This window comes from Typopeltis vanoorti, chromosome 7, assembly GCF_054136105.1.
Source record: "Typopeltis vanoorti isolate ZY-2024b chromosome 7, IOZ_Tvanoo_1.0, whole genome shotgun sequence".
Lineage (NCBI taxonomy): Eukaryota > Metazoa > Arthropoda > Arachnida > Uropygi > Thelyphonidae > Typopeltis > Typopeltis vanoorti.
Genome location: NC_143555.1, coordinates 133,697,796 through 133,718,232, shown reverse-complemented (window position 1 = coordinate 133,718,232; position 20,437 = coordinate 133,697,796). Strand labels below are relative to the sequence as shown.

The following is a 20,437-nucleotide window of genomic DNA, read 5'->3' as shown; positions in this document are numbered from 1 at the left end:
ACCGATTCCCGAATTAGTCGATCTCTGGTATGGGCAATCGGATTTTTTTTCCTACCAGAAACTCAAGAAAGATAGTAGAATCCACACTATTTCAGACAATAAAATATTGTGGTAGGGTTAGAGACCATGAGATGGCAGCATTTGTTAGCCTTCTCTTCACTGGATGCTGCTTAAAACTAGTGATAATCTTGGGCCAGCCTCTCTGATTGGCTACTCGGTGAAGTTAAACTCAGTTTCCAAAAGTCAAGGCTAAACCAGCCTCTCCTACTCTCTATAGCAAAAGGCATTCGCTCGCTGATTTTGTTTATTTATTTATTTTTATATGATAAAAGATAAAAACTATGTTATTCAGATATCAAAATGTGATATTAAACACCAATCGCTGTTGTTCTTTGGTTTTTTTTTGATGTTTTTTTAATGGTCTGATGTTTCTACAGATCCATTATGACATTCATACCAATACATACCTAGATTACCTGATTTTACAAGTCCATTCTAAAATAAGTCCGTTCTCCCATGAGGGCGCAACAATTGCTTCATCACCAGAAGTGCATTTCATTTCGGTGATTCTAATCGAGAATAATATACTATAAATTTTATAATGAATGAGTGCGTTGTTATTACAATATCACAGTACACTGATCAAGATTTATTGGAGTCATCTATACCATTATTATACATTTTTAATAACAGAAAAAAAAAGCCTAGCCTTCAGTGATGAGAATTATAACAGTGTGCTTAATCATGAGATGCGCATAAGTTATGGTTATGCACATAAGTAAAGAGATGTTACAATTGCTCATCTCTTTGCAACTAGAGAAAAGTTTCTTGGCATTATCGTAATCTTTTGTGTACTATGTTTAACGTAGGCTCTCATATTAATGAGTTACGATAGAGGTAGGCTTAAGTTTCATACATGACTATATGAAATATAATATATGTGTACAGTACATAATTTTAGCAAGCTCAAGCTCATTTTGGACATATCTGAATACATTAATGTAGAAATTTAGAAAATTCAGTTGAAATTAATTGACGATACAGAAATGTCTCCTTCAATGATTAATAAGTCTGTTAAGTCAAGATTTGCAGGATACCTGAATTGAAATAATTGCGTTCCATTTGTGGTAACAGAAAATGACCCATTATGTATTGATATTGACATAAAAAAATTCGAACCCTTTTGAAAAGGAAAATGAGGAGTGCTCGTTTCTTGTGACTTCCACATACCATTACAGGAACGCTTTCGAATTATCTTACGTTGTGATAAACTGCAAGACATGTAAAATGCCACGTTGTTCTCGAGAGATGATTTCAGACTAACTGCGAAACTGTAAAGAAAAAAATGTATGTCAGTTACATTCTAAATGCTACATAGAAAGCTCGGTATGTTTTTCTAATTTTTCTACTTTTTATAAAAAACTAAATATTTTTCTAATTTATTTATATATATTTTTTAGAAACCGATATTTAAATTTTTTTTCTCTGTGATTTTAGAAAACTCAATAAATTTCTAAACACTAAAAATTTTTTCCAAACGTGGAGTTGATGATATTCTCACTCGTAATTTCTTAGAATAAATTGTGATGGGAAGAATTCTTTTGCAAAATTTCTCAACAGTTTGGCTGTCACAACAAACTAGTTCACAGTATTTGAAATCTAATCAGAAAATGAGAATGCATATGCAGAATAGTAGGCCTAGCAAAAATAGAAGTGTGATATCACTGTTAATTATTACATAACACCTCCACTATACACAACTCACCATCTCCTCTACTTAATCCACCAGCTACACAACTACCATCAATGCACAAAATCATCTACCAGCCATCACAACAAATTGTATTTTTATTGCATGTGTTCTCTTGGACTATATGGCATATGTGGGATGAAAAAACCCTGCTACCTCCGTATACGATCGGTAACTCACCATCCATCTAAAAAAGCCCATGATGATTCCAGTCGTTAAGACGAGAATCGAACTCAGGTCTCTTCCATTCGAAGGCAATAACCTGTTGTTCTTCCAATTGCTTTACGGAATCGCTTAGAAGCTGGATGTGCAAAACAGTTGCGCATTGGAGAATTTGATGACATTCTTAGACGTTAATTAAAATAAAATTTTTTTATGATAATATTAGTATACTAGTCAGTTTAACAAGATCAAGATGTAGATAAGATAAGGAAACCTGACGTCATTGGCTGATTAGATCAGTGAGGTCATTGGGTGATTAGATAAGTGACATCATGCGTATGCAATCCTTGGAATATCCCTGGGGACACATCTCTCTGGGACGTCACGTTGTGTCTTTTGGTTTGACTGTGGAATTCTGGGTAGTTGTTCGCATATGGAATTGTGGGTGATGGTTAGAGATAAGATAAGGATCACATCTCTCTGTGACGTCACGTTGTGTCTTTTGGTTTGCATATGGAATTCTGGGTAATTGATTGCATATGGAATTCTGGGTGATGGAATTCTGGGTGATAGAGTATGGAATCCTTGGAATTTTCCTGAGTGAAACATCCGTCAATAGGATTAGGTGGAGGTGGGTAATGTCAGTCTTCCCTACAATGACCCCCACCTTCTCCTTCAGAAAATGTCCAGTCAGTAAAGGGGAAACAGCAAATGGTGACATCACTTGCGACGTCACTCATCTCCGCTTTACGGACTGGACATTTTTTGGAGGCAGAGGGTGGTCATTGTAGGAAAGACTGATGTCACCCACCTCCACCTAATCCTATTGGTTCTTCTATTCATTACAAGCCTGTCATAACTGTAAAAATGGAACATAATGGAGGCGTGGTCAATCATATGAATTTGTTCATTAAGTTATAAATCTGACAATTTATCACATAATTATACCATACAGCAGGCACTATCACTTTTAATCAAACCAAACAGTTACAAATGTAAAACAATACTTAAAAATAGATTAACTGAGTCTAATTTCCGATGAACTTTTTTTTTTTCCCCATCCCAACAAATTTTGATATATGAGTGACAGAACTAGACACTTCAAAACATCAAAAGGCTGTAAGAGCAAGTAATATCAGAAACTCTCGATGCAGTTTTCAACAATCAAGAGAAGGTATATTTTCTTTTCTTTTCACACAATGGTACATGATAAAAGTTTACAATCATGTGACTGTGAGTCGAAACTTATTTCACAACTTTACCACCCATATTATTCTAGTGTTAGAATTAAGAACAGAGGCCATAGCAAATAACATAATTGTGGTTTTGTGAATAAAGTACAAGTGAATTGAATAGTGACACTTTTATTATTATATCTGTAGATATCTATCACCAGACTAGAATGTTTGTTCCGCAGTTTGAACTTAAAGTAAGACTGTTGCAATTTGGTTATTTTACAGAGAGACAGTAGATATTTTAAACCAACACGTTACTAAAACTCTTACAAAGTTTGGTGTGGAAACTTTTTAATTGGTATCGTACTGTGCAGGTAACACAAATACAAAATTTGGGAGAATGAGAAGATAGGTTAACCTAATGTTCGTACATAGCAACAACAAGAAATGGGCAGAAAACTTTAGGAAATGGGTCTTACATTTTCATATTTTGACTGTAAGAGTAGAAAATCCAAAAGAAGTTTGCAAGTTTGCAGACAATGAGTGCAAAAATGTATAGTCATATAGTCACACAGTACTATAAGATGTTTAAGTGTGGTACCTGGTCTGCAAAGTATTCTTTTGATTTCGGTAGGAAGGAAATCTTTACTTCCTTTCACAGTGTAAAATTTCTGACCTCAAACTAATCAGAGACTTTCTTATGAAAATCTGCTCAGTGAATTATTAGCCTCATTTGTTCATGCCATCTTCAAATTTTTCAAGAAATTGTGTCAACGTTTGAAAAAAAAATGAAATTTCAGGAACAGAAGTAGTTTTGAAGTACAAGTAATTGAAAATAAAATTAATACCCAGAAGAGAAAACAAATTAATCCCCACAGCTTTGCAAGCAAAAGCTGTTCTCTGTATGCCTGCAAATGAGAAGTAAATAAAGCACATTTCAGTGGCGGCTCATCGCTTGAAATCGTGGGGGTGTTGCAACTTTCGCAATATACATACACGCTGTATATGTGTTTGGATAAAATATCAAAATTATGGTAAACATTAAAAAAAAATTAAACATGAAAAAATATTGTTTATTATCGATAAAATTATACAGTTTGGTATAATTCAAATTACTTTCTGAGGTCATACGTGTCAATAATCCCAATAATGTTCTAAAATAAAAACTATAACAAATGTTATGTCTTTAATTGTAATGTCCAAATATTTAAAGAGATGTCGCATGACGCTAATAGCTCGCATCTCACGCATGCATATGCTTGCGCGTGAACCAATATGACACTGCAGTAAACACAGTGCTGCCAGTGCCCTTCACCCTCCTAAGTGCTACAAGATTGATTTTTATTATTTTTTATACAAAATAAGAGAATTGTAAGGATTTTTGATGATAAAATTAAATATAATAAGCAAATATAAATAAATTAATAAATATATTTATATATCGAGAAAAATTGGGGGTGCTGTAGTTCCACAGTGCCTGTGCACGAGCCGCCCCTGGTACATTTTGAATTTTTATGAGAAATGTATCTCTTATTTAGAAATGAGGGGAGGCAGTCTCAAAACTACAGAGCAGTTTTGTTGGATGCGATAAAGTCAGAATTTTTAGGTTCAGTGGCTAGATGTTGAAGCATCTGCAGAATTTGTTAATTCCATAAATCATTCACAAAAGCCATTGTTGAAATAGACAAAGTTTTTGATGAGGTTTCAATTATAAAAATAATACTGCAAGATTTAAAAGTAAAATTGAGAAAAACAAGCAATCAGATTGAAGAAATATAGAAGCATATCAAGAAGCTCACATCGATTGTTTTTAATTTACGGGTTGCGTTATTCAAAATGATGAAAACAACATGGGATTGAATGTGAAAACTTTGAAAAGGTGATGGGGGTTCATCTATTGCTTGCCGTGATCGACAGTGGCAGTTGAAAGCATTTTTCTCTGATGAACAATGTTCAGTCTGCTGATCGATACAGACTTTTTAACTGAAAACACTAATCGTCTCCTTCAAATAAGTGAATTGAATTGTGAATTGCTCGCAGTTCTATGAACTGATAAAAATGAAACTTTTTTTAAAGAATGTTCATTCCTCTGAAAAATATGAATGGTACAATTAAAGTGAATAAATATTTATTTGAAGGTAAACATTTCATTTTTCTTTACAATTTTATTTTATGGTCAACACTGATGTCGTATATTGCTTTCAAGAAATATGGTACCCTTTCAGACAATTGTTAAGTTAAAGTTGCTAACTCTATGATGTATCATTAAACTGTTGCAGAAATGGCGACGTGTTTGCCCTGTTTGTCGGAATGTTAATTCTGACCAATTAACCCATTATTAGAATTATGCTTAAAATATCATACTAGCAACGGTCTGTTAACACACAGTAAAAGATTCTGTTTATTTATGCGTGCGAAAAATATTTACGAGTGCAAATTACCAAGTCCTTGTGCCAGCTGTTTGCACAACAGTGTGAAATTAACAAAATAAGATAACGGGGCCTTTCTAATAAGAAAATGCTAACACAGAGTCCAATCCCTTGTTGTTCTCATTTCCTTTAGTCAAAACTTACTAATGCTAAAGTTAAAAATGTGTCTAAACTATAATCTTTGGATGTTGTAACAGAGGAATTTTACTTATCACTGAAAAACATACCCAGTAAAGCAAGGAACACACGCATTTATCAAACAATTTACACGTGATTCATGGTGTTAGCTGTCTTCTCCAATAACTCTGAACAATGTTGACTTGAAGGCAGAGTGAAGTCAGTTTTAGAAATAAAGCATACACAGGAAGCAGAGAGTGAGAGAAAATGGTCTAGTGTTTAGGCCATCTGCTTTCCAACGAACACTTGCCGGTTTGAATCGCACCGTGGGCTCAATGTTTGTAATTGTCTCTTTCGACGAAAGGTGAGTTAGCTGGTCTCATAAGGTAGTGTGTTTTTTCACTCAGAAACTCGGATTTTTTGTCCCCCAAAACAGGGTGACGCACATGGATTACAGATTACAGTCATGAATATGTTCCAGGCCGGTCCCAAGTCTGGATAAAATTGGGATATTGGGGAAAGCAATAGTGAACTATCCTGTAAAAATCTCACCAGGAATATCTTGTAGCAATGCCTACAAAAGTCACCTCAGAAACGTCTGAAATGAAAAAACAGTACAACACACACACACACACACACACACTTACTGCAGCAATTCATTCCACTTATTCACCACTATCCAAGTAAAAAATCTAATCCTCACTCCCTTGCTAACCACATTCTTACTCAGTTTCCATGGATGACCTCTAGTTTTCGTGACATTATTCATGCACTGAAATATTTCCTCCACTTCAGTCCTATAAGGCCCAAAGCAACTTGCATGCCTATCATATCCACCCCCACCCCCCAGACACAGACCTGACATCTTGGTCACTCGTTTCTGAATCAGCTTCAACTCCCTATCCACCAGCACTTAACACTCAACACTACCGAGCTGACACTCGGGTCGAGTCCCAGAATTGGTAGTCAAAGCGACTACCAATTCCCAGAAAATTCCCGTAACGCACGAGCTGATATCCAGTCCAAACTCATAGTGTATTAACATCCAGATTCCGTAATATCGAGCGGATCTCGAATTCCTCTATTCTTACTTCCAGATTAATCCCGCAGAATGAAGCCAGTTTTAAAAATAAATCAGACACAGGAAACAGGAGTGAGAGAAAGTGGCCTAGTCTTTAGGCCATCAGTAGTATGGGAGCCACTAATAACCAGATCAAGATCGAGATAAGATAAGGAAACGTGACGTGATTGGTTGCTCACCTGATGACGTCATTGTGTGTATTACGTCACGAGTTTGGAATTTCCCTGGGGATATATGTGTCAATGGCTTCAGTTCTTGTGTTTTGGTTCGCGTATGGAATTATGGGTGATAGTAGAGATAAGGATTCGTGTCATGATTGGTGGGACACTTTTAACCAGATCAAGATTAAGATAAGATAAGGAATCGTGTCGTGGATGTGTGTTGTTATCAGATGAAGATAAGTGACGTCATTTGTTAGTTGTAAATAAGTGACGTCATTTGTTAATTGTAAATAAGTGAAGGAATTTGTTAGTTGTAAATAAGTGACATTATTTTGAATGGAAAAGGAAGATATATTACGGGATAGGATTCGTGTTGTGATTGGTGGGACACTTTTAACCAGATCAAGATCAAGATAAGATAAGAAATTGTGACGTGGATGTGTGTTATTATAGAGTTTGAAATTTTTGGAATTTCGCTGGGGGGACCCTTTCTGTCAGGGACATCACGTAGTGTTTGGTTCGCGTATAGCTTTTGTTTTCGAGATAAGGAATCGTGACGTTATGTGTTTGTAAATTTCTGGGGAACATATGTCTCTGTGAAATCACGTGGTGTTTTGGTTTGCCTATGGAATTGTGAGTGATGTTTTTGAGATAAGATATCTTGGAATTTCCCAGGGTGACAAACATCCTGTTAAAAGACTATGGGAATTCTTAGAGTATAGTAGAGTCTAGTAGCGACATTTTTTAGGTTTTTCTGAATAATTTAATTATATGCTGGTGTCCCTCAAACACACAGTTTTTTTTCTCATATACATAACTCATCCAAATATTTTGATTTGTCTACATTTAAGATCTTAAACTTCATTACTTTTCTAATTAACGTTATCATTTTTTCAAAATATTTGGCTATTGTTATTTTTTACTTTACAGTCAAGAGAAAAACTAAACGGTATTTAAAAAATAAATTAAAATAAACGGATGGTTAAGTGGATTACAAAACCATTTGTATGTATTCTAGAAATTCTAATGATAATTCAAATTACTTACAGTCCTTCCAGAATGGCTATTTTAAATGCAAATATTCCAAAAAATGTCATCATACTGTTGAGCCTACTAGCGATTTCCTGTTTTTGGAATTCTAGTAGATTTGTTATTAAGACTCGTATTTTTTTTCTCTTTATTTTACTTCAAAAATCAGTTAACTACATTTTTTCTACCCAGAATAACTGAACAATAAATAAATAAATAAATAAATAACTGTGTGTGTGAATTTTTCCCCCCACAGTGTTTATATTTTCATTAGTCTTTCTTGAAGATTAGTCATTAATTTCCGGTCTTAGTTTTCGGTCCTCTTTCAGTTCCCACAGTGACTAAGTGATTTTAGCATTCACGTGAGTTTCCGAATATTTTGATTTGTCTAAAATTAAGATCTTAGAGTTCAATAAATAAATAAATCGTGTATTATAACCAGAATAACTGAGTAAAATAAATAAATAAATAAACTGTGTGTGTGTGTGTGTGTGTATTATTTTCCCACACTGTTAATTTCATCAGTCTTGTTTGTAGATAACTGAGTGACTCATATCTGGTCATTTGTTTTCAGTCTTCATTCAGAGTGTGGGAACATTAGTTGATTTAAAATTTTAGACTATATGATATGTTTAGGTAAGCATACAACGTGTCTTTTCATGACTCAATTTCCCCCCTTTTGATGTTTTGTGCGGTCTTTCTGTGTTCATATGACACCGGCTTTCTATTAGAGATTAGTAGTTCCCACGATTAGTAGCATGTTTCCGTATGTTGTTGGATATGATGTTGCTGTGAGATTATCTTACTTTGTGACATCATTGGGAAAACCTTATCTCTGTAGCTCGAAGGGTATTCTATATTATTTGTCTTTACTATGTTAAGTATTTTATCCTCAAACAGCGTTTTTGATGTTAGAGCACGTGACTAATTCTCTCACTCATATGTCAAAAATTGTTGGGATGGGGAAAAAATAGCATTAGGTGGTGGAGGTTAAAGGGTAGGCGAGAAGGTGACAGTGGTCTTCCCTGCAATGCTCCCCACCCAGGGTAGGCGAGAAGGTGACAGTGGTCTTCCCTGCAATGCTCCCCACCCATCCCCTAATCCCTCACCCTACTCTCCTCCAGAATATGTCTGCCTTTTCCATTCAAAACAATAACGTCACTTATTTACAACTAACAAATGATGTCACTTATCTTCATCTGATAACAACACACATCCACGACACGATTCTTTATCTTATCTTGATCTTGATCTGTTTAAAAGTGTCCCACCAATCACGACACGAATCCTTATCTCTACTATCACCCATAATTCCATACGCGGACCCAAACACAAGAACTGAAGCCATTGACACATATATTTCCCCAGGGAAATTTCCCCATGGGTTTGGAATTTCCCCAGGGAAATTCCAAACCCATGACGTCACACACACACAATGACGTCTTCAGGTGAACAACCGATCACGTCACGATTCCTTATCTTGATCATGATCTGGTTATTAGTGGCTCCCATACTATTGCCATCTGCTTTCCACCCAACACTTTGCCAGTTGGAAATGCGCCGTGTGCCGAATGTTTGTGACTGTCTTTAGTTGAAGATGAATTTCATCATCTGTGTGAGACTACTATCCAACTTGTTGGAGGCTTTAAAATGTTCCATGTTTGGTCTCTGCAGAAGAGATTTTCCGGCTGGGTAAAAAATACAAAAATATATAAAACAGAAAAAAATTCTCAATCTACCCACAGTACTACTGTATTATGAATTTGTAATACTTTCGTGAGTGGGAGTGATATAAACAGAAAGAACAATTAATATGATCTAATAATAAAAGGAAAAAATTGTCTTTCATCATTAGTTCATATATTCTTACACAAAGAGCTACTAAGACCTTCGAAAAAAATTCATGAATATTCCGATTTTCATGTTATAAATTGACAGTAACATCATCCAAATTCTGTTATTTCATTTTTTAGAAATATTTCAATTTTAAGCAAACTGCGTCAGTGTACTATTGCCAATGTTTCGACTTACCTTCGTGCAGAATAAGTTGGCTGTCCAGAGATATGGATCTTCATTCCGGGGTACAAACCTCCAGACAAAGGGTGAGTGAGTGGTATTACCTACAAGAAAAGAATTAGATTAATTTTATTTGGATGAAAATTATCTATAATGTTATATGTGGTCTAACAATAAAATACGAGGCTAATTTGAACATCATATTGTAATGAAAATTGTTGGAAAAGATCAGGGTGCTAGCTCACCCGCCATGTTAATCGGTATTGCCGATATTTTTAATTTAATTTAATTTAATTTTTTAATTTTTATTTCATTTAATTTTTTTTCTTTTGTAGTAGCACCTATTTAACACCCATTTCTTATGTCGTCTTTGTAATCTTCCGTGCTCATTCGGTATCTATTGTACAATGCAAAGCATGCCTATCCTAAACAAAGAAGATTAAAAACTAGCCATCAAGCTATTATCCTTGCTCTCATCTCAGTTCTAGAAAAATCATGTGTAGTTTTTCATCACTAAGAAGTCCACTCGTTAATCAGTGACACCACTAAGGATTCTTTTCTTCCTTCCTTTCTTCTTTCTCGATTCACAGATGACTGCTTTGCCAACATTACCCATCCATGAACTCAAAATACGAAAGGCACGGAGAAGCTTAAATAGCGGCACTAGATATTTTTCAGGCATTCGAAACTTACTATCTTATGGTCCACCATCCATCTCTTTCTACATATTTCTCATTCATTACCTTAAAGTCTCCGTTGCTCAGTCGATATAGACGAAGCCCTTTGATCGGAAAACCCTGGCTTCGATTCTCGTTCAAGACGTGAGGAACCTTTATCTGGTCTCTTTCGACTGAAAGTGAGTTAGCCAGTCTCATAAAGCGGTAGAGATTTTTTTCACACGGAAACTCGGGTTTTTCGTCCCTCAGAACAAGAAAACTGAATCCAAGAACACCCGCCGATATACAATCATAATATACTAAAATTATATACAGATATTAAAAAAAAAAGTACATGAATTGGTATCCAAAGAAAAAAAAAATACTGAAAAGAAATAATTGCCTTAAACTGCGCACAGTATAATGTACAGAGCATCCAGTGTAATATTCATTAATTGTAAATATGTAAATACTCTGTACGACGAAAATAGAAAAATTATTATTTTATACATAATGTAAACAAGCAAAAAAATCGGTAATAATCATATATATGTAATTTATCTGAGACATTATCATACTATTATTATTATCCATTATTCAAATATTCTAATCTTCATTGTTATATTAGACGAACACGTGTTGAATAGAAATGCAATGTAGAAAATGAATCACATATGCAACACTCAGTGCTGAATTTGTAAAAATTACAAGCAGGAATGTCATTAAAGACGATTATTATAATTGTGTAAAAATGATTTCAGAAATCAAAGTAATTTTTATAATCTTTAAATTTTGTCATTTCTCTAATTTATAATGTAATTATTATATGTATGCAAACAAAATAAAGTGTTAAAAAAGTAATTTATCTGGGACATAATAAAGTGTTAAAAATTAAAAGAAATTTATATGTAATGCATATGTATATGTAATGTAAATGTATACAGATATATACAGCACGTACTTGTATGCAAAAATTATTATTATTTTTTTTAAAAAGTATGTTAGCAGTATGTGTGAATAATAATAAAATTTGATTGAAAAAAAATATTATTGAAACCTAATCATTGTAGAAAATGAACTATATGCAGCAATTAGGGCTGAGTTTTTTAAAATGATATGTTGGAATGATACTCAAGATGACTGTTATATGTATGAAAATATTTGAAAGATCAATAAATAAAAATTATTATTATTATTGTGTAACTAGTGGAAGTGGCACTTACATCCTCTGCGTTAGGCTACGCGTAGAATAACCGAGGTCGATTTTAGTCGCCGATTAGAGAAACTTTATTTAAGCGTTTCTTCAAAAGGTTTCCGAGTTAGTTGATCTCTGGCACTGGCAAGCGGGTTTTTCTCCTGGAAATAGTTTAAGTTACCGTAAACTCACGAAAATCGAGCGTGGAACCCACACTATTTGAGGCAATAACATATTATTTAGGGTTAGGGACGACGAGATGGCAGCACTTTTTAGCCGTCTCTTCATTGAATGCCCTTTAAAATAGTGATAATCTTGGGCTAGCTATCTTTGATTAGCTACCGGTGGAGATTGAACTTCTTCCTCGGTCTCCAAAACATAGATAGGACTAAAACGTCCTTATCTACTCCCTGTAACGGAATAAAGGACTTTAGCTAATTTTTTTATTACTATTGTTATTATTATATGTCTTTGTACTTACCGGATTTAACACAGGAGCAAGGTTTCCTTGAGTTGGCAAGGGAGCAGTTGGAGTATTCTGAAAGAAAAGACAGAGAATTTGTGAAATCAATTATAAGTTCTTTAAGTTTTTATAATTTGGAAATTTTTGAAACAGTATTTTATGTACTGAATTTTATTCATACCTAAAATAGTGCTTTTTAAACTAAAGAGATGTTTTACAAGGAAACTTGACACTTTTCATGTACATTATGGCAGTTTTAAGGTATAGTTTTCAGAACAATATTCAGTTTAGAACAGTGTTCAGACAGTACATTAATTAACAGAAATTTTGTTAGTACATAACAGAAAACACACAGGAGAAGGAATAGGTATTTGGAACGAGTGACTGCTCTTTAATAAGAGCAAGGACTCATTCCAAATACCTGAACATTTGATTGAGGTTTATCAAATTAAGGAATACAAGTTGAATTATAGGAATTTCCGAAAATCGCATACCAGGAAGATCGAAACATAGCTATAAGCCAATGAAGGGTTGCTATGAGTTTAGAGTTAAGGAGTTGCACTGTAGGATTAGATATTTAAGCATATTTGGAGGATATTAATTTCATATTACTAGCACTCCTGCTTTTCTGTTAGATGCAATATTAATTGGGAGTGGTTTGTTTCTTTTTATATTACTTTCGTTTATTTGTTTTGTTATGAAATATATAAGACCATTACTAGTATGTTGGCTTTGAGATATCTGTTTGTGTACTGACGTTTGTGCTATACTTCATTTCATTGAACTAGATTTAATCTTAATATTAACCGCAGAACTTAAAAGTAATAGCATATACCTTAACACCGCCATGGCAATTTGACAATACATAAACTAGGTTTTTTTTAACTTAGAATATTATATGTAGCCATATCGTGAGAAATATCGTGAGAAATTCTAGAGGAAAATAAAATCCCAGAGTTCCATCGAGTAGTGGATGCTTATGTTTGTAGTTCGTTCTCTCACCGACAGGGAACGCTGATGTAAGTATATATCTTCCGCTATTCGTATGTGCTTTTATTCGCTATTCTGGAACTCTACAAACGAATACATTTACATAACAATGTTTAGACAATAGTTCAAAAAACAAACTTACTGGATGAACAGTTGGATTGTAGAACTTAATCCAGTCGATCTCAAGTGAACCCTGAACATTGAAGAAAGATACTGATCCATAGTGCAGACGATGATTAAATTCGCATGAATGTCTTCCATCTACAGATATCTGAGAAAATAAGAACGTGTCTTAGTTTTTATCACATGCTTCAACCTTGTAACTTTTTTTAGAAAAACAAGAATTCATATATCTATTAATGTTTTGCAAATAAATATAAATGAATACACCCACTAACGCCTTTTATTCCTCATAAGAAGTAGGCAAGGTCTTTTTATCCCTATCTAACTTTTGGAGATTCAGCAGCAATTAATCTCCACTGTACCAATTAAAGATAACTCCCTAAGACTGTCCTTAATTTTTAATAAACAAGAATTTCGGCATTCGACGAAGAGAGTCAGACAAGTGCAACCATCCCGTACTCCCTAATCCTAAAGTAATATATATTGTAGGAAATAGTGTTGGTTTTCCGGTCAATTTTCTTGAATTTATGGGAAGAAAAACCCGAATTTCCTGGAGAAAAAACCCGATTACCTGTGCCAGAGATCGACTAACTGGGAAACCCGTCGAAGAAAGGCCTGGAAAAATTTCCTCTAGTCGGCGACTAGAGTAAAACTTAGAACGGTCTGTTTTCGAGCATCCTAGCCTCGAATGTATTTATTAAGATTTATGCAGAAAGTTCAAAGAGCATCACTTCTCAATATAGTTCTCATGTTTATGTCTGCATAAAAAAAATATATATATAAATAAAATTCTCCTGAATAGCAAATACGTTTATACAGTCTTCTTCATTTCATTATTACCGTTTACAAAACAGGCCTTTCAAATCATATTTGAATGCCGAATTCAACTGGTTTGAAATGTTTACTGCTAGACTTCAAACCCTAGTGTCGGTATAAGACCGGCGTTATCATGTAATAACACAATTTCTTGTGACAACACGCTCAACATTTTCTTTGATTGCTGGTTGTAATCAGTACCGTCGACAGGGTGTAGCATAGAGGCAGCCTGCCTCACGGCGGGGCTTAATAAGGGAGCGCCGTCGCTACTCTAACAATTGCTGTTAGCGTAGCAAGTGCGGAAAGAAGTTTTTCCAAGCTTAAACTGATTAAAAATTATTTGCGAACAGCAATGACCCAAGAAAGATTGGTTGGTCTAGCAACTGTATCGATAGAGGCGGACATAGCTTATAATTTAAATTTAGAAGAGCTCATAAACAGTTTTATTGTGCGAAATCCCAGCAGAGCAAACATTTAATTAATATTATTATGTAATCGTTTTGCATTAATGTTTCTCTTGTAATAAAAACAAAATAGCAATTGGAGATTTTCTTATGTTTTTGTCTTATAATGCATCAGGGGCGATATTTAATTGTTTGCCTCAAGGTACGATCTAATCTGGCGACGGCCCTGGTTGTAATGTAGTGTAAATGGTTATCATTTCTCTTTTTTGATAGTGTTCAAAATGGTTCTTGTCAATTCCTGAAAGTAGCTTGTATTATCTTCATCAATAAAAATGCTCCTGAAGAAGACTCCACCAATCGTAAAACTGTTCAAACGGTTTGAATCGTGATCATCCATGAGTTGTTTATAAACCAGTCTTGCAAATTTCCATAAACTGAAATCTGCTGTGGATGGGATATTTCGAAGATAAACTTGTGACACTTATTCAGCCGTTTTTGTACATGTGAATCCAACAGTAAATACCTTATTGCACCAAAACGTTGTCACCACGTGTTAGACTTTTGAATCTCTTCACCATCTACACCATCAGTCCACAAAAATAAGTCAACCACCTCATCCAAATAACTAGATTTCATTTTGAGTGTATCCATTCAGCAGTAGCAGAACCAGTCAAATAAATAAATACAGTTTAAAAAAATGTCTTACTCTTTTTTATTCCACAAAAGGAGTAGATAAAGCTCTTTTACCCCTAACTATTTTGGAAATCGATAGACACCTCTATTCAGTTACTATCAAAAGCCCAGCCCATACGAACCTATAATAAATAAATAAAACAATACAGATACTCTGACGTCCTCGTGTGTGAAAAATTACTCCATTTCCTACCTTATAGCAGTTATCCGTTACTAGTACGACCAGTCGAAAGCCTTTTCCACGATGCAGTGGATTGTATTGCTGTCTTTCCTCTTCCTTCCAGATTCCAGAAACTCTGCTGTTCAACACAATGGTGTTTTCATTAAAGCGAAAGCTGATATGAAGTGCTAGATTTGATAGTTGTTGACCTTGGGACAAGTTCGCAACTACGCTGCAATAAAATAGAACAAATTGTATTCAGGATTTAATAATAAACATAACAAGAAGGAAAGTAAGAGGGGGAAATGCGTATCGCTTGTAGTGTCATTTTCAGACAACATAATAAGCACTACATAAATTTATGGATGAATAATAATAAGATAACCATGTAGTCATAAAATGCAGTGCCATAGCATTATTGTGACCCAAATATATCGAGTGACTTGTATATTATAAATAAAACTTTTTGATGTTAAACTTTTTTTTTTGGTATGGGTTAGATTAAGGTTTGCAACCTACTGTGAAAGAGAGTTCATGTTTTATTATTATTTTTATTTAAAAACAACAAGAACTACACTCGACAGGTCTAATGCAGTGCACCATATGAGCTCCGACTTTCCAGTTCAGACGCAATATCACATTCCTAAGTATCGTGAGCGTGAGTACGTGCTATCCATGCTATTCCATCCTAATGAAGTGCTTTTATCTGAAATATAGCCTACACAGCAACCGAACCCACAGATAACATAACGTATCGTGTATCCCCTGTATGTACTTGTATGCACATGCTGTACACATGTATATAATGTGAATAGTACGCATGAATAATAAAGTGTGATTGATTGATAGAAAAAGTATTATTAATAATTAATAGAAAATAAAAATCAGACTCTATAATCCAACTTATCAGATTGAAACGAATGCGGTTAGCACTTCGTCGTATGTACTTAAACTCCCAATTTTAATTTCTTAGATGAAAAAGACTGTGAGTGGGTTTCAAACTTCTCTTGACAAGACAATGGGCCATGTTCACCAGTTATTGAACCTTTTTATTTACAGTATGTCTCTCGAAAAAAACTTTTCTGAAACCAATATTTCATTCTTACACGAAATTAAAACTTAAGAAAAAAAGTAAACTAACCAATAAGTTATCTCACGAAACCAAAGACTTTTATATAGCATGAACAAACAAAAACACAATTTAGTACTTGTTTCTATTTATTAGTATTTTTGTAAGAATATGCAAAAGTAGTCGATTGTTATTATGTACTGCTTAATGATTTATCAAATATTATGGATTTGTTTATCAATGTACCATAAATAAATGCTAATAATTTTTTGATCAAAGTTTATGAAAATGAAAGAGAGAGAGAGAGAGAGAGAGAGAGAGAGAAAGAGAGAGAGAGAGAGAGAGAGAGAGAGAGAGAGAGAGAGAGAGAATAGATACCGGCATAACGAAGATTTTGGGATAGCCAGCAAGAAGCATTCTACAGGTTATTTAGTCTGAGAATTTTTGTCGACCCTGATCAATGCCTTCATTTGGCTTACCTATCCTCTCCTTCCCTGCAATGTATACTTTCGGAGTATGGTAGTTATGTCTACGTACGTACTTATTTAGACTAGAAAGAAGACAAAAGACGAAAAACAACAACAACTAAAAACCGAGTTTAACATTAAAAAGAACAATATTGTGATAAAAGAAGTGTTAAAATTGTTTAATAGCACGGATGCTACATACTGAATCGATTGCATCTCATCTTTGATAGGATTGCGATAGACATATTTCGCAAATAGCTCCTTTAGCGTATCACAAATGCTAAATAGATCCAGCTGAACAGATCAATACAATATGATAAAGTCACCTCCAGAAGTATATCAAAGAAATATTGAGAAAAGATTGTCGCACCAGCCTACAATAATTCCGCCTGGCAAATTGGAATCTAATGATTATGCTACTATAAACCTAAATCTAAGTTTTAAATCATGTCATCTTGCCAGTTAGGGACATTACACACGTGGCTTCAGTTGACCTTATATCATCTGATGGAACTTTATTGCTCTTTAACAGCAGCTGTAACCACTCTTGTTCATTTTTCATTTTCATCACATTGTGATATTAGTGATTTCTCAAATTTAATGTTATACATTGCACCTTACGATCTTAATATTATGTAGTTTTTTAATATAATATTGTGAACACACCAGATTAGTTAGAAAAAAAAAAAAAGAAACGTGAACGATAATCACAAATAGCGTATGCCTTCTTACCTGTCTCCTCCATAAGTTACTCTTCCATCGAGTTGGATCATACTTCCAGGACATATTCCATTTACTATGGGTGCCAAATAAGGCACGGCCTGAAAGATCATATATTACTTTAGCTAATGAATACGGTATTATATATGTGAAATAATACTGTAATAGAGTAAATGAAAAATTCAACAGCTCTTATAATTAATAGGGTAAAAATCCAAGCCACTTATTTTATATTTAACATATTCAGAAATACCAAACACAAGTGTCAAGGAAACAGGAAAGTTTTTCTCTTTGTTTATATTTTATAATAAAACAATTTTATTACAAAAGAATTAACTCTTTTGTAATAAACATATATACACATATGGGTGTATGGTGTTCTTCCAGGAGAGAACCAAAGTTTCCTCTTCCAAATAAACCTCAGAAATGGCTGGGGGGGGGGGGTCTAAAAAAGTTCTTCTATGATATTCTAGTGCATTTGTTCATGCATCACGATAACATTTATCAATGATAGATTGTTTTACCAATAAAGAAATGTTCAAGTTTATTTTAAAAAAAATCAATTTTAATAATTTTTTGTTTAATTTATTATTCTCTCACGGCATTGAGTACTCCTATAAGAGAATAAAAAGCTTTACAGGATTTTTTTTGTTATTCTTTCTCTCCCTTTCTCTCTGTTTTTTTTTTTTTTTTTTAACTGAACCATGGTTAAAAAATTCTTTAAATTTTGGGTCATCTCTTACTTTGTCAAAAACCTATAGGATTTCTTTCCTCCTCACCTCTTTCACAAATAAATAAAAATAAAAAAAGGGAAAAATGAAGAACAAGAAAAAAAAAGAAAATAGAAAATAGAAACAACAAGAAAAAAAATATATAAAGAAAACTAAGGACTATTTAAGGAAAACTATGTCTACATTATTATAGCTATCTGCAATCATTAAAAGAAGTATTATTATTATTATTATTACAAAAATAAGCATACTGGTTTATAAATCTCTCTATTTCCCATTGTGGTTGCTTCTCTTCAGTATTTTGACGTGTCCAAGAATGCACCCTTTAGCTGAAAAATAATACATATAATCAGTATTGTGTTATACCAGAGATAAAGGGAAAAAAACGAAATAATTTAAATTTTAAAACTATGTTAAAAAGTACAACAATGCTCAAGTATATACTGTATGCGAGATCAGTGTGCGTGTGCTGGTTTCTATAGCTACCAGAGTGAAAGATGCCATATGAAGTGGTTGCTAAATCGGGATTCTTACTAAGCCATCATGAGTATGTCTAATGCAGCCCACTGTGACCCCTGGCCATTCAAAAATCGAAAGCGTACTTATTTTTTCCTCTTACTGTATAGTAACTCGCAGAAGATATAATTCCCTATGACTCTGATTGCGTTACAACACAACAAAAACCTACAGCTTTAAGTATAGTAGCCAGGCCATTTGATGCCGCCGTAGATATTCAGAAATATCACTCCGCTAAGGGCGAAGGTTATCAGGACAACTGTGATTTTATTGAATCAGTTGAGCAGTGTGTAGGTTTTTTTATTTTATTTCTCATATTCCGAACTTTTTTTCTTTGCCGTTCTACCCTCAAAGCTGGAAAACTATAGTATCTTTCAGTATCATGGATAATAAGGCATAGATAATCCAAAAATCCTTCTCTAGAGACTAAACACATCAACAAACTTTTCAAGCCATTGCAGGCTTTCGATAAATAAGATGGCCGTCTCACACTAGATGACAGAAATCGTTTCACGCCTAAGCAATATTCGCACACATTTCCACCGCAGTGGGATTCGAACCTACAGAAAGTATTGGGCAGGGAACACGGTACACTATCCACCTAGCCAAAGAGATTTGTCTAAACAAATAGCAGCCATTCGCATTGGAATCGAAGACTGAATCCATTTGCAGCTTATCTCTTGACTCTTTTCCTGATAATATTTCCCCCCCCCCCCCTCTCCAGCTATTGTGCTGTAACACAATACATTTTATTTTAATTTTTTGGCGAACAACAAATTATAATTGTTATTAGCATCGAATAATTATTCGGTGCTAAGTTGATCTTTCTATTTCACAGTTTGGTAAAATATTTATCTTTATTTATACTGTTAACTTATTTATTAAAAATAGGTCACTATGGTGGATTTCACTTACCTTACCGTCCTGACAAATGGCAAGTGTTATCGATGTTATCAACAACTTGTGAATAGTGGTAGTAGTAGAAGTTCTGCTTTTGCTATCGACTGTGATAAAGAAAGGGTGTTTCTTCTAGCTGATTATGAAAGCTTACATTAGCCCATCTGGAGGATTTTTCAAATAATATTCTTTATGCTTTTAGTTTCGGTTTGTTTTTCAGATTATTTTTATTAGAATGATTGAAAATTAAAATTGCTGACCGAATCAGCATGCCTGAAATGACTTTTATTTTAATTTTTATATATTTATTCATTTATGCTGTGACTGTAAAGTAAACTTTACGAAAAGCTATCGTTTTGGCATTCATGTTTTTTTTTTTCTTTCTTTTTTCTTTTTTTTCAAATCACATAAGAGAGACTCAAAAACGTTTTGGAAGCAAGTTTTTGAGATTTTGGAAATAACATTATATCTACAATAAACATCTCCAATAATTAATTCTCCAGCTCCACACGCCATCCACAACAATGGTATTTTTGTCTATAAATTGCGGGTGTTTCATGGCCGATTTGCCTATAGTAGTGGAGAGGGTGAGACGAGTCCTTGGACTCCTTGGAAGT

General features: G+C 34.1%; 1 protein-coding gene across 1 annotated transcript; it reads right to left on the bottom strand.

Annotated features, from left to right (window-relative positions):
- Positions 1 to 628: 628 nt before the first annotated feature.
- LOC150105082 (galectin-4-like) lies at positions 629 to 19,926 on the bottom strand. The gene is made up of 8 exons (XM_090396139.1): positions 19,839 to 19,926; positions 18,659 to 18,736; positions 17,689 to 17,777; positions 15,454 to 15,652; positions 13,367 to 13,495; positions 12,253 to 12,309; positions 9,936 to 10,024; positions 629 to 1,331 (listed from the first exon to the last, which is right to left on the bottom strand). Exons 2-8 carry the CDS (start codon positions 18,683 to 18,685, stop codon positions 1,019 to 1,021), a joined length of 903 nt encoding a protein of 300 aa, XP_090252265.1. The 5' UTR covers positions 18,686 to 18,736; positions 19,839 to 19,926; the 3' UTR covers positions 629 to 1,018.
- Between the last annotated feature and the right edge of the window lie 511 nt (positions 19,927 to 20,437).